Genomic DNA, 14,550 nt, shown 5'->3' on the forward strand with positions numbered 1-14,550 from the left:
GATAAAGGATAGAGTCAAGGCAAGATGACTATTATTCGCTAAAATTCTACAAGGGACTGCAATTGCTTTCACAGAATAAATATTTGAGAACTCTAAAGCAAATTATAAACCTTTTCAAGAACTGAATGTCTTAATTTGTGTTATTTTAAATAAATTTGTTTAACTATGATAAAGACATCCTTGTTTATTTAGTTTTTAAAATACAAAATCTCTTTTTTACAAAAATAAAGCAAACATTTTTTCCAGTGCAGCTGCACTGCCGTTGGTCTCTAATTCACTTCACTTTTCCGAGTCCCCGTTGCCAGAGATGCGCCAGAGATTCGCCAGAGATGGTGACTTCTTTTGCGGAGCAAGACGTAGCAGGCAGGCCCACTTAAGGCCACAAATCATTTTGAGGCAGATGGGAATAAAGCTGGTAATGGAGACGGGAAAAGGAAGGGACCTGGCAAGGGATGCAGATATAAAGTTGTCCACCAGCACATGTGTGTGTGTAAAAACTCACACTCTGACGCCCCCGAGGGACACCGATAGGGATTGTGTGTGTATTACGACACTTGGCAAGTTGAAGATTTATGCCGCAATTACCGCAAGTGTAAACTAATTACGGGTTTAAAGTGCCAACCCCAGAGAAGATAATGGGAACCGACAACAAGCCAGCAAACGAAGGCAGCCTGGTGTTAATGTTAACCCGCTGTGGCCGCCGCTACAACGTTGGCTACTGGTCATTAAGAGCCGGCCCATTAAGAGGCGGCTTATCAATTTGAATTATATTTCGATGAGGAAAATGGGGAAACTTCAATCTAAATTGTTTGTGATCCTATGTTCGTGACTCCCATACCTCAAAACCGACACCAGCTACCTGTTGTTAATGCTACACGGAAAGGAAAACCCATAAATCAGAGCAGTCACATTAGGGTATTTTCTTCGAGATTTAAAGGAAATCCAAAGTTAAGTTTAGGTTAAATATTATATGAAGTAAGTCAAGATTTTTCGGCTATATATACCATGAAATTTATATAATATTTTGTTTATTTAAATTAATTTAATTAATTTTCTTAGCTTAACTAGTTTGCTCTGACACAAATTTCTTAGAAATCATCAATCAGAACGATTCTCATTTAAAAGACTTTGGTTTTAGAGAAAAACTCCCCTAGTTTTTTCCCTGTGCTTCTGATACCATCTCCCTTTCATCCCAAAGAAATTAAACGGGGAAAAACCTGCAGTCTAGGGTGTGAGCCTCACAGATAAATAAATGCCCAGCAGACATTGTCCATTCGCCAGGCTGTTGGCTGCTGGCTGTTCGTTGTACACATTTTAATTAAAACCAGCCCAGCCCGGTTGGATGCCTGGAACACGGATGCAGTTACACCTTTTTTGAAACGAACCCGAAAACGGGGTTAATGTGGCGTGAATTGCCACTTTGGGGGGCAGGCAGATCCATCGTGATGATTTCCGTAATGACACGGCAGCGCATTGAATGATGAACTTTTGAGTGAAGAAAATTGTATTGCTCTTGTTTCATTTTCACCTTTCATTAAAGTCATTTAATTACCAAATGCATGTTGGAAAATCAAAGTGTTATGTAATTGGATAGTCAGATTTGAACTCGACTTCAATTTGTAAGCCATCATCCTTGGTCAACTACTAATTTGAATTCGCATTTTGCATTTGGTCAGCTGCCTGGCTTGTTAGTCGGCTGGACAGCCCATTCATTTGTAACCAAGCGCCGTACAAGGCGTATACGCAATGTTGCCAAGCTGCAGCTGGCATCCATTTGATGCGGTTATATGTGGTTCTATTACATATTCAGAGTTTCTGAGGCAGACGTCATTATCGAGAAGCTTTGACTAGCTCAATAACCTTAAGAGGCTTGTAGCCCAGCCCAGATGTGCGTGGCAGCAGAGAGGGGAGAAATATGTTGAAGAAAATAGTTTAAAATACAAGTATTACTATAACTTTTTTATTTTTTTAGTTTATAAATCAAAGAAATAATAAGTCTCTAGAGCTGCAACCTTCTATATAGTAACTTTACCTTCTTTATAGTAACTTTGGTTTAAAAAAATTTGGAAAACATTTTTGAAATATTAAAATTTTCCTCTTAATGTCTCCTTATAATTTTCTGAATTCTAACTATTATAAATATATTTTTTCTAGCTTCAGAACTTTTTAATAGCAGTGCATTGTGGCCCCCCTGCTGTCTTCAGCCGAGGCATCTTCATTAGGGGCACTCGCATTCATGATGATCGGTTTTTAGTGCGTCACTGACACACATTTCTGGCAGACGACATTCATACTGGGTGCTCGTACTCGAACTCGTGTACCCATACTCAAACTCACAGACACTGACTGCCCCGTCCGATACCTTTCACTTTTGTAGAATAAACTTGTTCGGACACCAGCGAGACAACCAAACAAACAAACAAACAAATAAGCGAACAAATGAAACAAACGCAGCCGACAAACAAGCACAAACAGACAGGTGAGAGGAGGAGGAGGAGCAGGTAAAAAAATCGGGGGGCGGACAGATGTTATCTCATGCTACAACAGGCAACAAAAGCAACAGAGGCAGCCAGCAGCAGTTGCGATGCAACCAAAAAAGCCGGACAGCTGTCGGCCAAGCTGAAGTCAAGCACCAACTCCAGGCGCTCCTTCTCTCTTTCTGATGGTGCAAGTCATGCCAAAGATGGCCAGAAAACTACTGGAATTAAGTCACAATTTTGAGTATAATATAAAGGAATAGTCTATATACAGATAAAATATTATATATATACTAGAAGTCCTATGATCCTTTGTGATCCTTAATTTTCTATATAAAAGACAAATTACCCTAACAACACCCTGCTCCTCCAACTCCTTTAACTCCATTTATCCCCCACATAATTACCCAAACTAAACTGAAATTTATTTACATACCATCATGTCCTTCCCCAAAGAGAGTGTCGGACATTAATTGGCTGATTTATGGACGCCAAACTCCTGAATGTTGCGCCACAATAAACACAACATTTAGTTTTATTGATTTAAGCTGAAATTACCGAAAAAACGAATGGCCAAAATTGGCAGGCTGATAAATTTTATGCCCGAGGACAAGCACAGAGCTCGAGAGAAGAGCACACGACCATAAAGTCCACTCTTAATGTTAATGTCTTGCTACGTGTTTGTTCCATAATTAATGGACTGCCGTCCGCTCATTATGCAATACCCTTAATGATCCATCCGTCCGCCAAGACTCGGAATTAATAGTTGGACTCCTGCATTAATGATGGTAAATTGAGAGTGTCAATATTGGGACAAAGTCATCTGCGGTAAAAAAATAATAATAAATAAACAAACATCATTATTAAATAAATTAAATATTCAGTCATGGCAGGTTGGAAAACATAGTCCTCTTAGGTGTTTACTAGAAATAAAATGTATTACCCTGTTTTTTTACACAGGATTATATTTCCTTTAAATTAAAGAATTTAAATTTCAGATTTTCATTGAAATTATTACTTGGCAACTTTCCTAATTTGTATTCTCCCAATCTGCCAGAAAACTGCAATATTTCCTTGCCAAAAAATAAAACCAAAAACCTTTGAATAACCATCCACTGCAGACATGTGGACCAAAAATAAATTGGATGGAAATAAATCAATGACACGGAAGGGTTTAAAACTCACAAAAGGGAACCACCGGAATTTGCAGAGGGGGAAGTACCGCAAAGAAAGATGCAAACTGCGAGATAAACGAATGGCAAGAAGAGAGAGACTAATTGCAGCCTGTTGCTGCCTCTGCAGCTGCTGCCTTCTGTGGGTTTTATCTTTTAATTTGCCACAAAACGCACAAAGTGCACTCTGCTGCGTGGGTGTGGGGGTGTGTGGAGTGTGCCAGTGTGTATGTGTGTGTTTGCAGCCACTGGCCAAGCCTGGGAATCCTCTCACTTTTTTCACATGCACTCCCCATTGTATCCATGGACTGAGCGCGATGATGAAGATCCCAATCCCAGCTCCAGCTGGCTGGCCAAATGCCTCTACCAGGCTGGCTGGCTCTGCCTTTCTGCCGGCTGGATATGACACAGATTACGTAACATGAAATTAACATTTTAACACAATTCCGTTGAAAGAGAAGACGATGACGCCGCTGCAACGCCAGTCCTCGGCAGCAGCATCACTCGGGGAAATAAATCAAGAAGGAGTGATGAAGAAGGGAATACCCTTTAAAACTAGCTACAAAGTTAGGGAAAAATCTTTCTTTTCATGGAGGATATTTTGTGGATTTCGTATCAAGTAATTAATATATTAAATTAATTTTTATATATTTATTTACTTGGCAATTCCAACAACTTCATTGTATACACTTTTCTGCAGAGCATCTCCAAGGGTAATAAAATGCAACAAACAAAAAGAGAAAAAGTATAAATGGGAACCCGTTGCGGATTGGACTGCTGCCGCGCCCCCTTCTTTTGGTATGGGAGACCCGGACCTGCCCCTGGCTCATCAGTCTCTTGGCTGCGTCTCCAGCGCCATGACCAGGCATTGGGAGGACAACAGCGACAGCGACTACGAAGACAAGTTGGTGATGATGATGACGATGGCCAATCCAATACATGACCACTTTCGGGCCGTGAGTTACGCCTCTTGCTGTCAATTATGCAATTAACGTTTTGCCAGCAAACAAGAAGCAATCGCGCCAAATGAGCCGCGTTTCCTACACATTACACATTAGTGACAAAACGCAGTCTGGCGCTGATGCAAATGCCGCTGCCGGTGGAGGTGCAAATGCAGATGCAAATGCAGATTCGGTGGCGTTGGCCAGCTGCCACCGCCGATCGATCGATGATAGTTGGTTGTGCAAAAAAAAAAAAAATCCCGATACTCGTACTCAATCCTAAGGCGCAATCGCTATGAAGTGTCATCGCCCCAAGTCAGCAATAATATTATTCGGCTGATTGTTTCGCCCCGCTGCGAGGTGTCTGTGTTTCCCAGCAATTAGATGATGGTCTGTGAGTTGCAACTCGTGCAAACGAATTTAGGAAACACTTGACAAATATTGACAAAAGCAACTGCAAGGCAAAAACAAAAGCACAAGCAAAAGCAAAAGCGAATGCTAGATTTTTGTTAATTTTTTGCAATTTTAAAATGGATTTGAAGTAATTCAAATGGATTAAAAAAAGGCTTCTGCTGGTGGAATAGAATTGTGTTTTTATTTTTTTTTTTTTAATTAGGTTAGGAGCACAATAATTTATAAGTTTTCAACTTGAAGCGTTAGGGATACAAATAAAATAAAACCAAAAATCGAAGAGTCTCTCAGAATAAGAATTAAGTAAACTAAAAATTAACTATAGTTTTAAAGCCCTTTTGTTAATTGTAAGATAAATATGAACATTAACATTGTTTATTACTAACTAAATAAATATTAAGTGCATATCTCCTTTAAATGTTCCCCTTACACTAACATCACGTATACGCCAAGAAACCCTCCTTTTCCGCCCGCTTTCTCCCTACAAATAGCTACTTTATTAAAAATATTCTTTATAACTAATTGCAATTATTTTTCCCCTTCCAATTACTACAAGCTGCTCCTTCAAAACCTGCATCACGTATACGTCTGGTATCCCTCTTTCCTCATGGCTTGCCCTCTCTACAACTATTTATTTAAAGATTACCCAATAAATGTTTAATTTTCAATCGACTTTTGACAACGGGGCGACAATTACGATTGCAATTTTCAAGGAAAGCGCCGAGCCGAGATCCCATGGGTACAGAGAGCGAGCAATTTGCTAATCATTTCAGCTGCCAAATGCTGCAGAAATGTAATGTTTGAACGACGTAAGACACTAGGAAGAAATTGTCAACGCTGGACGTCGGACGGAAGAAGGGAGAGCAATCGCAGCAGCCATGAGAAAATGAGAAAAATCCAAGTCAGCGAAATTGTTGCCGGGGTTAAGTAACCAAATAACTATTTGCAGCTACTTTTTGGGCAACGAGCAGGCCTCGCAGGATGGTCAGGGATTGCAGAGCCACTGCATCTCAAGAAAAGTGAATGGCAGATGAAGTTGCCGCATCGCCTTGGGCTCGGAATTGGGTAACATTGCACAGCGGTGGGCGAAAAACTGTCAGCAATTGTATATTTCTTGCTTTCCCTTCCCGTCCCGACCCTGTCTTGGGTCGTCTTATGGATTGGCCAGTCATGGGGCTTCCCCTGATGGCGTCCCTCAAATATGGCGATTATAATTACTGGGCCTGCCTGGGTGAAGCCATCAAAGTCTGCCGGCTTTACCTGAAGTAGGGCTTAAAATGGCATAACTTGTTGTCTTTATACTTCAAAATTTGGCTAAAATCAAAGCGGAATATCCTGACCATTGGAACAGCTGTCTCTGGGAAAGGTCGTTGCCAGCACACAAATTCACACTCTTGTCCAGACCAACTGGCTTTCAGGTTTTCCCTATTTTTGTTTTTTATTATTTCCTCAGCTGCACAATTGGCCATCGACTTAGGGGGCTCGTTTGACAACCCAAGTGGTTACGTGGTCCTCCGCCCCCAACCCCAATGGCAATTGATTTCCTGGAAGATCACACGAGACGCTGGTTTGGATGGCATCTTCGGGCGCAGTTGGAGGCAAGTACCAAGTACCCAGCCACATGCACCGCATAAATCTTTTCTCATTTACTTCAGCCGAAACCCGGGGCGCGCAAGTTTATTGTAAATATTGTAAATAGTGGCCGTGCCCAGTGACTAGTGCCTGCTGCCTGAGCATTATGTGAGCATTACATGCTATTTGGCATGCTGCCACGGCCCAAAATCACAACTCGAAAATCGGAGAAAAAAACAAAACAGAAGTCGAGGCTATAAATGCTCTTATACATTGAATATATGCCGTAATTAAGGTGGGTTAATTTAATTTTATTTCATTTAAACACTACAAATAACCCCTTTTTTAAGTAAGCAAGGAATTTTCTGTGACTTAATATGTTAGTCTTAAGAATGTATACATTTTTTTAAATAAAGTCTCAACCTTTTTTCTTGCCCAACCCCTTCTTTAAATCCCCATACCCCTTACAAATTCAGAGAGGAGCAGGAAGCCGCCAGCCTTGCCACGCTTGCTCCCCATTGACCCCGGGTTTTCTTCTCCGCAAAAAAATGCAAAATCAATTTGAAGATTGAGGCTGCTTCGACAGCTGTCGTCATCGTCTTGGTTGTCGTTGCCACAGACCTCCGCCTGCTTGATGGCTCAGTTTGGTCCCGGCTCCGCTTTGGCTTTAACTCGAGTCTCTGTCTGAATTCGAGCTTGAGTTTGAGTTCACTTGGAGCAGCAGCTCCTCTAACAAGTGGGGAGGCTTGTCATTGACTGCAGACCGAGGCAGTTGTGGCAGTGGCAAGGTGCTGCGATTGGGGTTAAACTCCAGAGCCAACAGAAACGCCAAAAAAAGATGGGTTAAAAGAGATGCGCTGGTGGTTGGAATTATGCAAGAAAATTGTATACATTTGCTAAGGTAAGTACAGCCCATTAAACTAATTGCTGGCTCCTTTTTGTAATATACAATAATTTAGATAATATATTTAGGGGTTTAAAAATTATAGATTCAATGGAGGAATTAAGTACTTCATTGTTGAGGCAAGAACAAATAGCCTCATTTTTATTAAGCCTCAATCATTAATAAATAATAAATTAAACAAATAAATATTTGAAAAACATGTATTTCAAAATGTTGTAATTATTTTATATAAAATAATAAATTCATTAAATAAATATTTCTTATTTAAATAAGGAAGGCATTATCCTTAAATTTACTTATAATATGTATGTATGATTTATAATTATAAAGATAATATATAAGATAAGTGTGGCTTATCTTCTTATTCTTTAAGAAAAGTTTTCAAACTTTTTATATTTTTTTCCAAACTTGTATATTTTTCTTATTCAAGTTACTACGACTTGTAGTATAAAAATTTATTATATGTTGTATGTATTTACTTAAAATACCCACAATTATTTCCCAACAATCATTTGTAGCTGACTGAATTCTTTCAGTTCGAGGCGTAAGTTAATTTCTGTTCCACTTCATTTAAATTCTAAGAAATTCCCTTGAATTTCCCTATTGCTTCGTGCTCTGTCATTCAATTAACAATCGTCCTGCTGTTTCCACCACTTCTGATTATTCAACAACACTTTTTTTTACAAATATCCCGGACAGAAGTAAAGAAGAAGGAAAACGGAAACGGAAAACATTTTTAGCATATTGAAAAACGAGCAGATAAAGACTGAGCTATATGCAAAGGATATCGACGGAAGGAAAGGTATATTTAAGTGAAACCGATATTTATTTATAAATAAAATTTCTATTTTTGACTTTGTAGACTTTTAGTTTCAATTTTCTAACAGTTCCCAGCAAGGACCAACGGAAGAGCACCCACAAGACTCCATCACCATATGTTCTAAACGCCACTTTCTATATATCCAAAAACCCTTCCCTAATGGACCTGGTCCATTTTGGCAGCCAAATTAGTTTTTGCGGTCGACTCGAGGTGGGGCATCCAAAGGGAAAAGTATAACTCGAAGTGGACTCACCTTGCGCTTGGAGCGTGCCATTCGCTGGTCGCGCGAGGTCTCCGCCTCGCCGGGCGGCCGCTTGCCCCAGACGCGGATGGCGATGCGGGTGTACGTGTAGATGAGGACCAGCAGCGGCACGACGAACTGCAGCGTGAACAAGGAGAGCGTGTAGTAGTACTCCTGGTTCCGCTCCGGCCACATTTCGCGGCAGATGTATCTGATGGATGCGTCCGTCACGCACAAGGGACAAAGGACATCACATGGAAAGAGAGCGACACAAGAGGGGCAGTGCATTAGTTTCGAGTGGACAGTTATGCGGGCAGCTTCAAATAAACTGTCACAATGGACTAAAAGGCTATCCCGTCCTAGTATTCTAGCCTTCACGGATGAGTGTGCAATTACATTTTTATGCCAAGGGCTTTCCCCCGCTCCTGCTGTTGCAATTAGATATGACTTTCAGCATAGTTAAACTCAGTTGGAGAAGGGAGATGAGATTTCTATTTGCATTCGCATTATCCTGGCAAAAGTTAAAAATACTCTCTCGCTTTTTTCTCCGAAAGCCAAAGCGCAAAAATGTTTGTAATATATTTTATTTTTGCTCCACTTAAGGAATGTCGTCTGCTCTCACATCCTTTCTGGGATTTTGTCTTCAAGTTGAAATTCCCCGGAATTGTGGCAGTTAGGCCTAATGCCCAACACATCCATCTTCGCACGGAGACACTTCCATTAAGTCTTTTTAGGCCACAAATACAAAATTCTTTAAAAAAAACTTTTTACAATTTACAAATGGAATTTATATAAGTTGCATAGATTTTTCTAACTATTATATATTCATATTTACTTTATTAAATTCTATATTATATTTTTGAAATATTTTTTTGTTCAGTGCCTGTTATTGTTAGCACTAAAGCGTTACTCACTTGTCGCACTTCTGGTGCCAGGGTGACGGCGGCTGGACGAGGCGGGAGACAAGCGGGATGGGAAAGGCGGTGGCCAGGGCTATGAACCAAACGCCGCTTATGATGAACTTGGCATATCTGCAAGGAGACGGGGAAAGATAATACACTTTAGTGGCTGTTGAATATTTAATTCATCAGTTATTATAAGTAATACTCAACCGAGCTCAACAGTTTCTCAAAATAAGCATCAAACATTTGCTTACGATATTATGTTCGAAAATATAAGTACTTGACTTTATTATTCCAATTCCAAATAAAACATATTACGTCCTTAATGCCTAATGTTTTAGCATAACTCCAAAAGGTCAAAGTTGAGACTTGTTTTTGAGTGCGCTCATAAGAACACATTTGATGCCCTGATAAATATTTAAAATGTCTGTTATTTAAAGTCATCTGTAATCCAGTTGGCTGAAAAAAAGTGTGCTCATAAATTCTTAAGCAGTTCTGCCAACAAACTCCTGGTGCTCACCGTGGCGTATGAATGATGCCAACTCTGGGCTCAATAGCTTCATCCGGCGGCCTCTGAGCATGATAAGCGGGCATTAAGCACTTAACATTAATCGGTAGGGTTTCGGCTTGAGGACCGCTCACCGCCTTGCGGTAGCTACGCACAGTCATGTTGAATAATTATCAGCGGTATTTGCTTTAATGTCGCCACAAATATTTGCAAAAGACACGAAGGATGGCTGTTGGCCACCACCAAACATATGCAAACATTGACGTCAGTGGGTTTTTAAGCCAATGGCAGACAGAGAGAGAAATGTAAGCTGTTTTTTGTATATAAAGCAAATAAAAATTGTATTTTGTATTTTTTTTTTTAAGTGTTAAAAGGAAATATTTTAAATTGGACTATTATTAAAACTACTGAGAATTATTTAAAATTAATTTTGCTATTTCTACAGAATTTGTATATCAATTTTAAACTTGAAAGCTCTTTTAATATAGGTATATTTCTAATATTTTTCTCTGCGCAAATATCCAAGTTTTGACGCACTTCCTACACTTCCTCGTCCCTTACCCCGTAAGCTCCATTAAGAGTCGCCTGAGCGTAAAATACTCATAGCCGCCGCTGCCTAAAACTCAGCGGGAGCTGAGATGGATGTCGGTGGATGAGTGACACACACCGGGATGAGGGAACCGTCTCTCGTTACCAAACCAATTGACGTTTGCCATGCAGTCGATGGACGATGCCGGCTTTGGATTTTGAGCAAATGCCGCCGCGTCAGGGTCTCGGATTACTATTTAAACCAATTAACACGAGCTGGGAGCCACTCAGGGCCTACTCCCTGGAGATGGCTTGCTCTCGGATGGTTGCTTGGGGTCAAGTGGAAAGTGTCAGCGTGAAGGGCAGTGCAAATACCCTCAGCGGTCACTTAACGGTGTCCAGGCACGCCACTCAGAGTCCCAACTTGACACTTGAACTAAAATAGTTGGAGGAACTATTTAAAGGAAGGGGAAAACTGGGGGTGAAATGGGCGGGAAAAAGTGTAGAAGATTTCCCAAATTGCTGGCATATTTATTTTGCAACATTAAACATTAATTAAATGTATTTATAATTTAACTAAATGATAACAATTATATATTAAACCAAAGGTACTTTTATTTTAAACGTTTAAGTTTTTTTATTATTAATATTCATCATTATTATTTGCTTTTTACCAGAGGCTCTTATGAAATTAATTGGGCATTAAAGCTGCTTTTATTTTAAAACGTAATATTTCTGCCTTTTGCTGCTGAATTTTGACGGAAAAAACTATGAAAATTGCCAGCACAGAAAATTACCTATGGAAATATTTCTTTGAATTGCACATAAATTTTAATTATTATGCATTTGTTGAATGCTTTTTTGTGGTAACTTGTTCGCCTTGTTCAAGCTTTGAAGGGAACCCTTTGGCTTTAATTTAATTTAAAATAAAATTGCTATGAAAAAAATATTTATTCTAGCTAATTTCAAAGTATTTAAATACATTTTACCCCTAACCCGTCACCCCATCCAAAACTTCGCCCACTTACCTCTTTGTGATCCTTGGCTTCAAGGGCCACATGATGGCTATATACCGATCTATGCTGATGGCCACCAGGGTGTAGGCGGTGACCAGCACGGAGACCGCCTGCGAATAGTTCACAAAGTGGCACAGGACGATGCCAAAGGGCCAGTAATTGAGGATATATATCGATATGAAGGAGGACGGCACGCAGAACAGCGACATCAGGATGTCGCCTAGCGCCAGGTTGGCTATGAAGTAGTTGGTAACGGTGCGCATTCGCGGCGTGGCCTGGACGATGTAGCAGACGGTGCCGTTGCCCATCAGGGCGAACATGAATATGGGAATGTACAGCAGGTAGACGGCGCTCTTGAAGTAGACGCTGGACCACAGATCCCCCGACTCCGAGTCATCCGTGACGTCGCAGCTGAAGTTCATCAGGATGGTCACGTTGAAGGACTCATCCAGCTCGGGGAAATTGAGCGGAATGGTTGTGGTGGAGCCGCCGTCGTCCTCCGCCAGCCGCTTGGTGACATTGTACACCAGCGAGGCGGAGTCCAGATAGTCGTCCTCCTCGTTCCGCAGCAGTGGCTGCTGCGGCTCGATGTAATACAGCCGCTCATCGCCTTCCGGCAACAATCGGCGACTGTGCTCAAGCCTTAGGTCTTTGTCGAGCTCCATTCAAGTGTCTATCGTCGTTGTCTTCTTCAATGGAGCCACCACCGCAAACTCGCAAGCCAACTCAAGCCAGGTCCCTCAAACTTTGACGGTCGCCTTCAGCATTCTGGCCCCAAAATCCAGGCCCTTCAAAGTTGGCATCTGCAAACAAACACAAGGAGGAATAATAAGTCAGGAAACTTGGCTTCAAGTTGGGAAATAAAAAAAAGAATAATTTAAAGAAGTCAATGAGCTTAAAATATAATTGCTTAAACATTTTTCCCATTCATTAAAATATCTTTAATCAATTTAGAAATTACATGATTTAAAAACCCAAATTATTTCCCGCGGTGCAACAGAACTTGGGGCTATAATAAGATCGCTTTATAAAATACTTGCAATGCTCCATTGCGGCTACTTAAGGGGGGATATACATGTAAACCAAAATTTTTTTTGCAAATTTGTTTTTTGGTTTAAAAAATAGTTTATTACTTAAAGAACATACTTTGAAAGTTTCATTATCGAATTCCAACTTTAAGTGCCTCAAATCAAGTATGAACGCAAGGTATACAAGTGTAAACGTGGGCGCATCAAAAACTTTAAACGTCGTTTTCTCAGCTTTAAATTCTTGCATTTCTACCTATGCTATGGACATGATTCACAAAAAACTACGTAACATATCGGGGTGAATCAAATTTTATTATGATCAGCATGAAATTATCTTCTATTTGAACCTACATGGTTGTTATAAAACTGAGTATTACTATTTTTTAAGAGGGTGGGAAGTGAAAACTGATCACCTGAAAATGGCATTTTTTCCTTCAAATCAAAATTTAATTTTTTTGTCTTGATTTCTTTTTGGTTTTTTAGGTTCAAATAGAAGATAAAGGTGTAATGAATACAAAAAAATTTAGTTTACGGATTTCGGACAGGAATTACGAGCTCTATCGTGTCCATAGCACGGCAACTCAAAGCTCGAGGCGCTACGGCGTATGTTCCATAAATCCGCCATTTTGTAAAATATTGTTTATAACTTATTTTTTGTATCATCTTTGATTCTACTTTTAACTATCTCCAAAGTTTCATGACTATTGCTTGACTATTTCATATAAAATAAAATTCACGAAAAATTGCCAAATGTTGACCGTTTACATGTATATCCCCCCTTAATAATTTCCATTTTCTTTTCTTACAAAAAGCTTTGCATAGTTTGGGGCGGTTTTCGTTATAAGAGCTCGAGTGGGTGGTACATGAGCATATAATTATATACATCCGGTATAAGGTAATTCTAAATTATGCACCCTAAAATAGACCACAACACAGAAGGTAATCAAATATTTTATAAGAAAAATGTAAGGTAAAAATAACAGGTGAAGTGTAAAATATTTTGAATAATCTTCAAGCTATAAAAATCTTTTTTTTCCTGTCTTATTTAAAGTAAAATGTTTATTAAACTTAAGCACTATGCAAAATAAAATATATTTAAGTAAGTTCTCCCATTAACCAGGCTATCTACAAAAACTCCATTCCCTTGGTTGGCATTTAAAAGTCGAAAACCCAAACCGAAGCCGAAGAAAAACTCGACTTAACGTATGTGAAAAGCCGAAAAGTAATTTAAACTTGGGCCTTCCGATACTGCGACTCATTTAATTCCATATCATTTGATTTCCCGGGCTCACATCGTTTTAATATCCCGTTGAATGAACTCTGACAAACACTGACAGATGAGTGCCACCCACCCAGAAGGACACGTCCGCCCACTCAAGGACAGGATAAGGTTATCAAGTGGGGTAAATTGCTTATCTCAGCACAGTAATGAGGATGAGCGTGTGCCTGAGTCCTTCTTTAATTTGCTGTGTTTTTTTTATCAATTATCCTGGCACATTCTTTTCGCATTCACATTTCAACGGATTTAAAATGTTTGACATTGCCTATTGGCATTTCGGGCCCACTTCCGGGTAAGTCTTGGGTCACAGAAAGTTGAGGAATTTATTCATTAATGTTATTTAAATAATTTCATGTACTGGGACTTAAGAGATTTTGGGACACTAAAAAAAAAAGATTTTCTTGACGGACAACACGGCTAAATACATACTTATAAAACTTAATTTTATTTAACTTGCGATATTTTTGTGCTCTTTGGGATTTAATTTTTATACCCTTGCAGGGTATTATAATTTCAGTCAGAAGTTTGCAACGCAGTGAAGGAGACGTTTCCGACCCTATAAAGTATATATATTCTTGATCAGCATCAACAGCCGAGTCGATCTAGCCATGTCCGTCTGTCCGTCTGTCTGTCTGTCCGTCTGTCCGTCTGTCTGTCTGTCCGTCTGTCCGTCTGTCTGTCTGTCTGTTTCTACGCAAACTAGTCCCTCAGTTTTAAAGCTATCTGAATGAAACTTTGCATATAGTCTTCT

General features: G+C 39.8%; 1 protein-coding gene across 1 annotated transcript in view; it reads right to left on the reverse strand.

Moving 5' to 3' along the window:
- The window catches only part of RYa-R (RYamide receptor), a 66,343-nt gene that overhangs the window by 25,989 nt on the left and 25,804 nt on the right, over positions 1-14,550 (reverse strand). The window contains exons 2-4 of the mRNA XM_017181410.3: positions 11,505-12,295; positions 9,453-9,569; positions 8,551-8,749 (exon numbers count right to left, since the gene is read on the reverse strand). Of these exons, the coding sequence (XP_017036899.1) occupies positions 8,551-8,749; positions 9,453-9,569; positions 11,505-12,157 (969 nt within the window). The 5' untranslated portion in view covers positions 12,158-12,295. The remainder of the gene's footprint in view (positions 1-8,550; positions 8,750-9,452; positions 9,570-11,504; positions 12,296-14,550) is intronic.

Source organism: Drosophila kikkawai, chromosome 3R (genome assembly GCF_030179895.1).
Source record: "Drosophila kikkawai strain 14028-0561.14 chromosome 3R, DkikHiC1v2, whole genome shotgun sequence".
In the NCBI taxonomy this organism is placed as follows: domain Eukaryota; kingdom Metazoa; phylum Arthropoda; class Insecta; order Diptera; family Drosophilidae; genus Drosophila; species Drosophila kikkawai.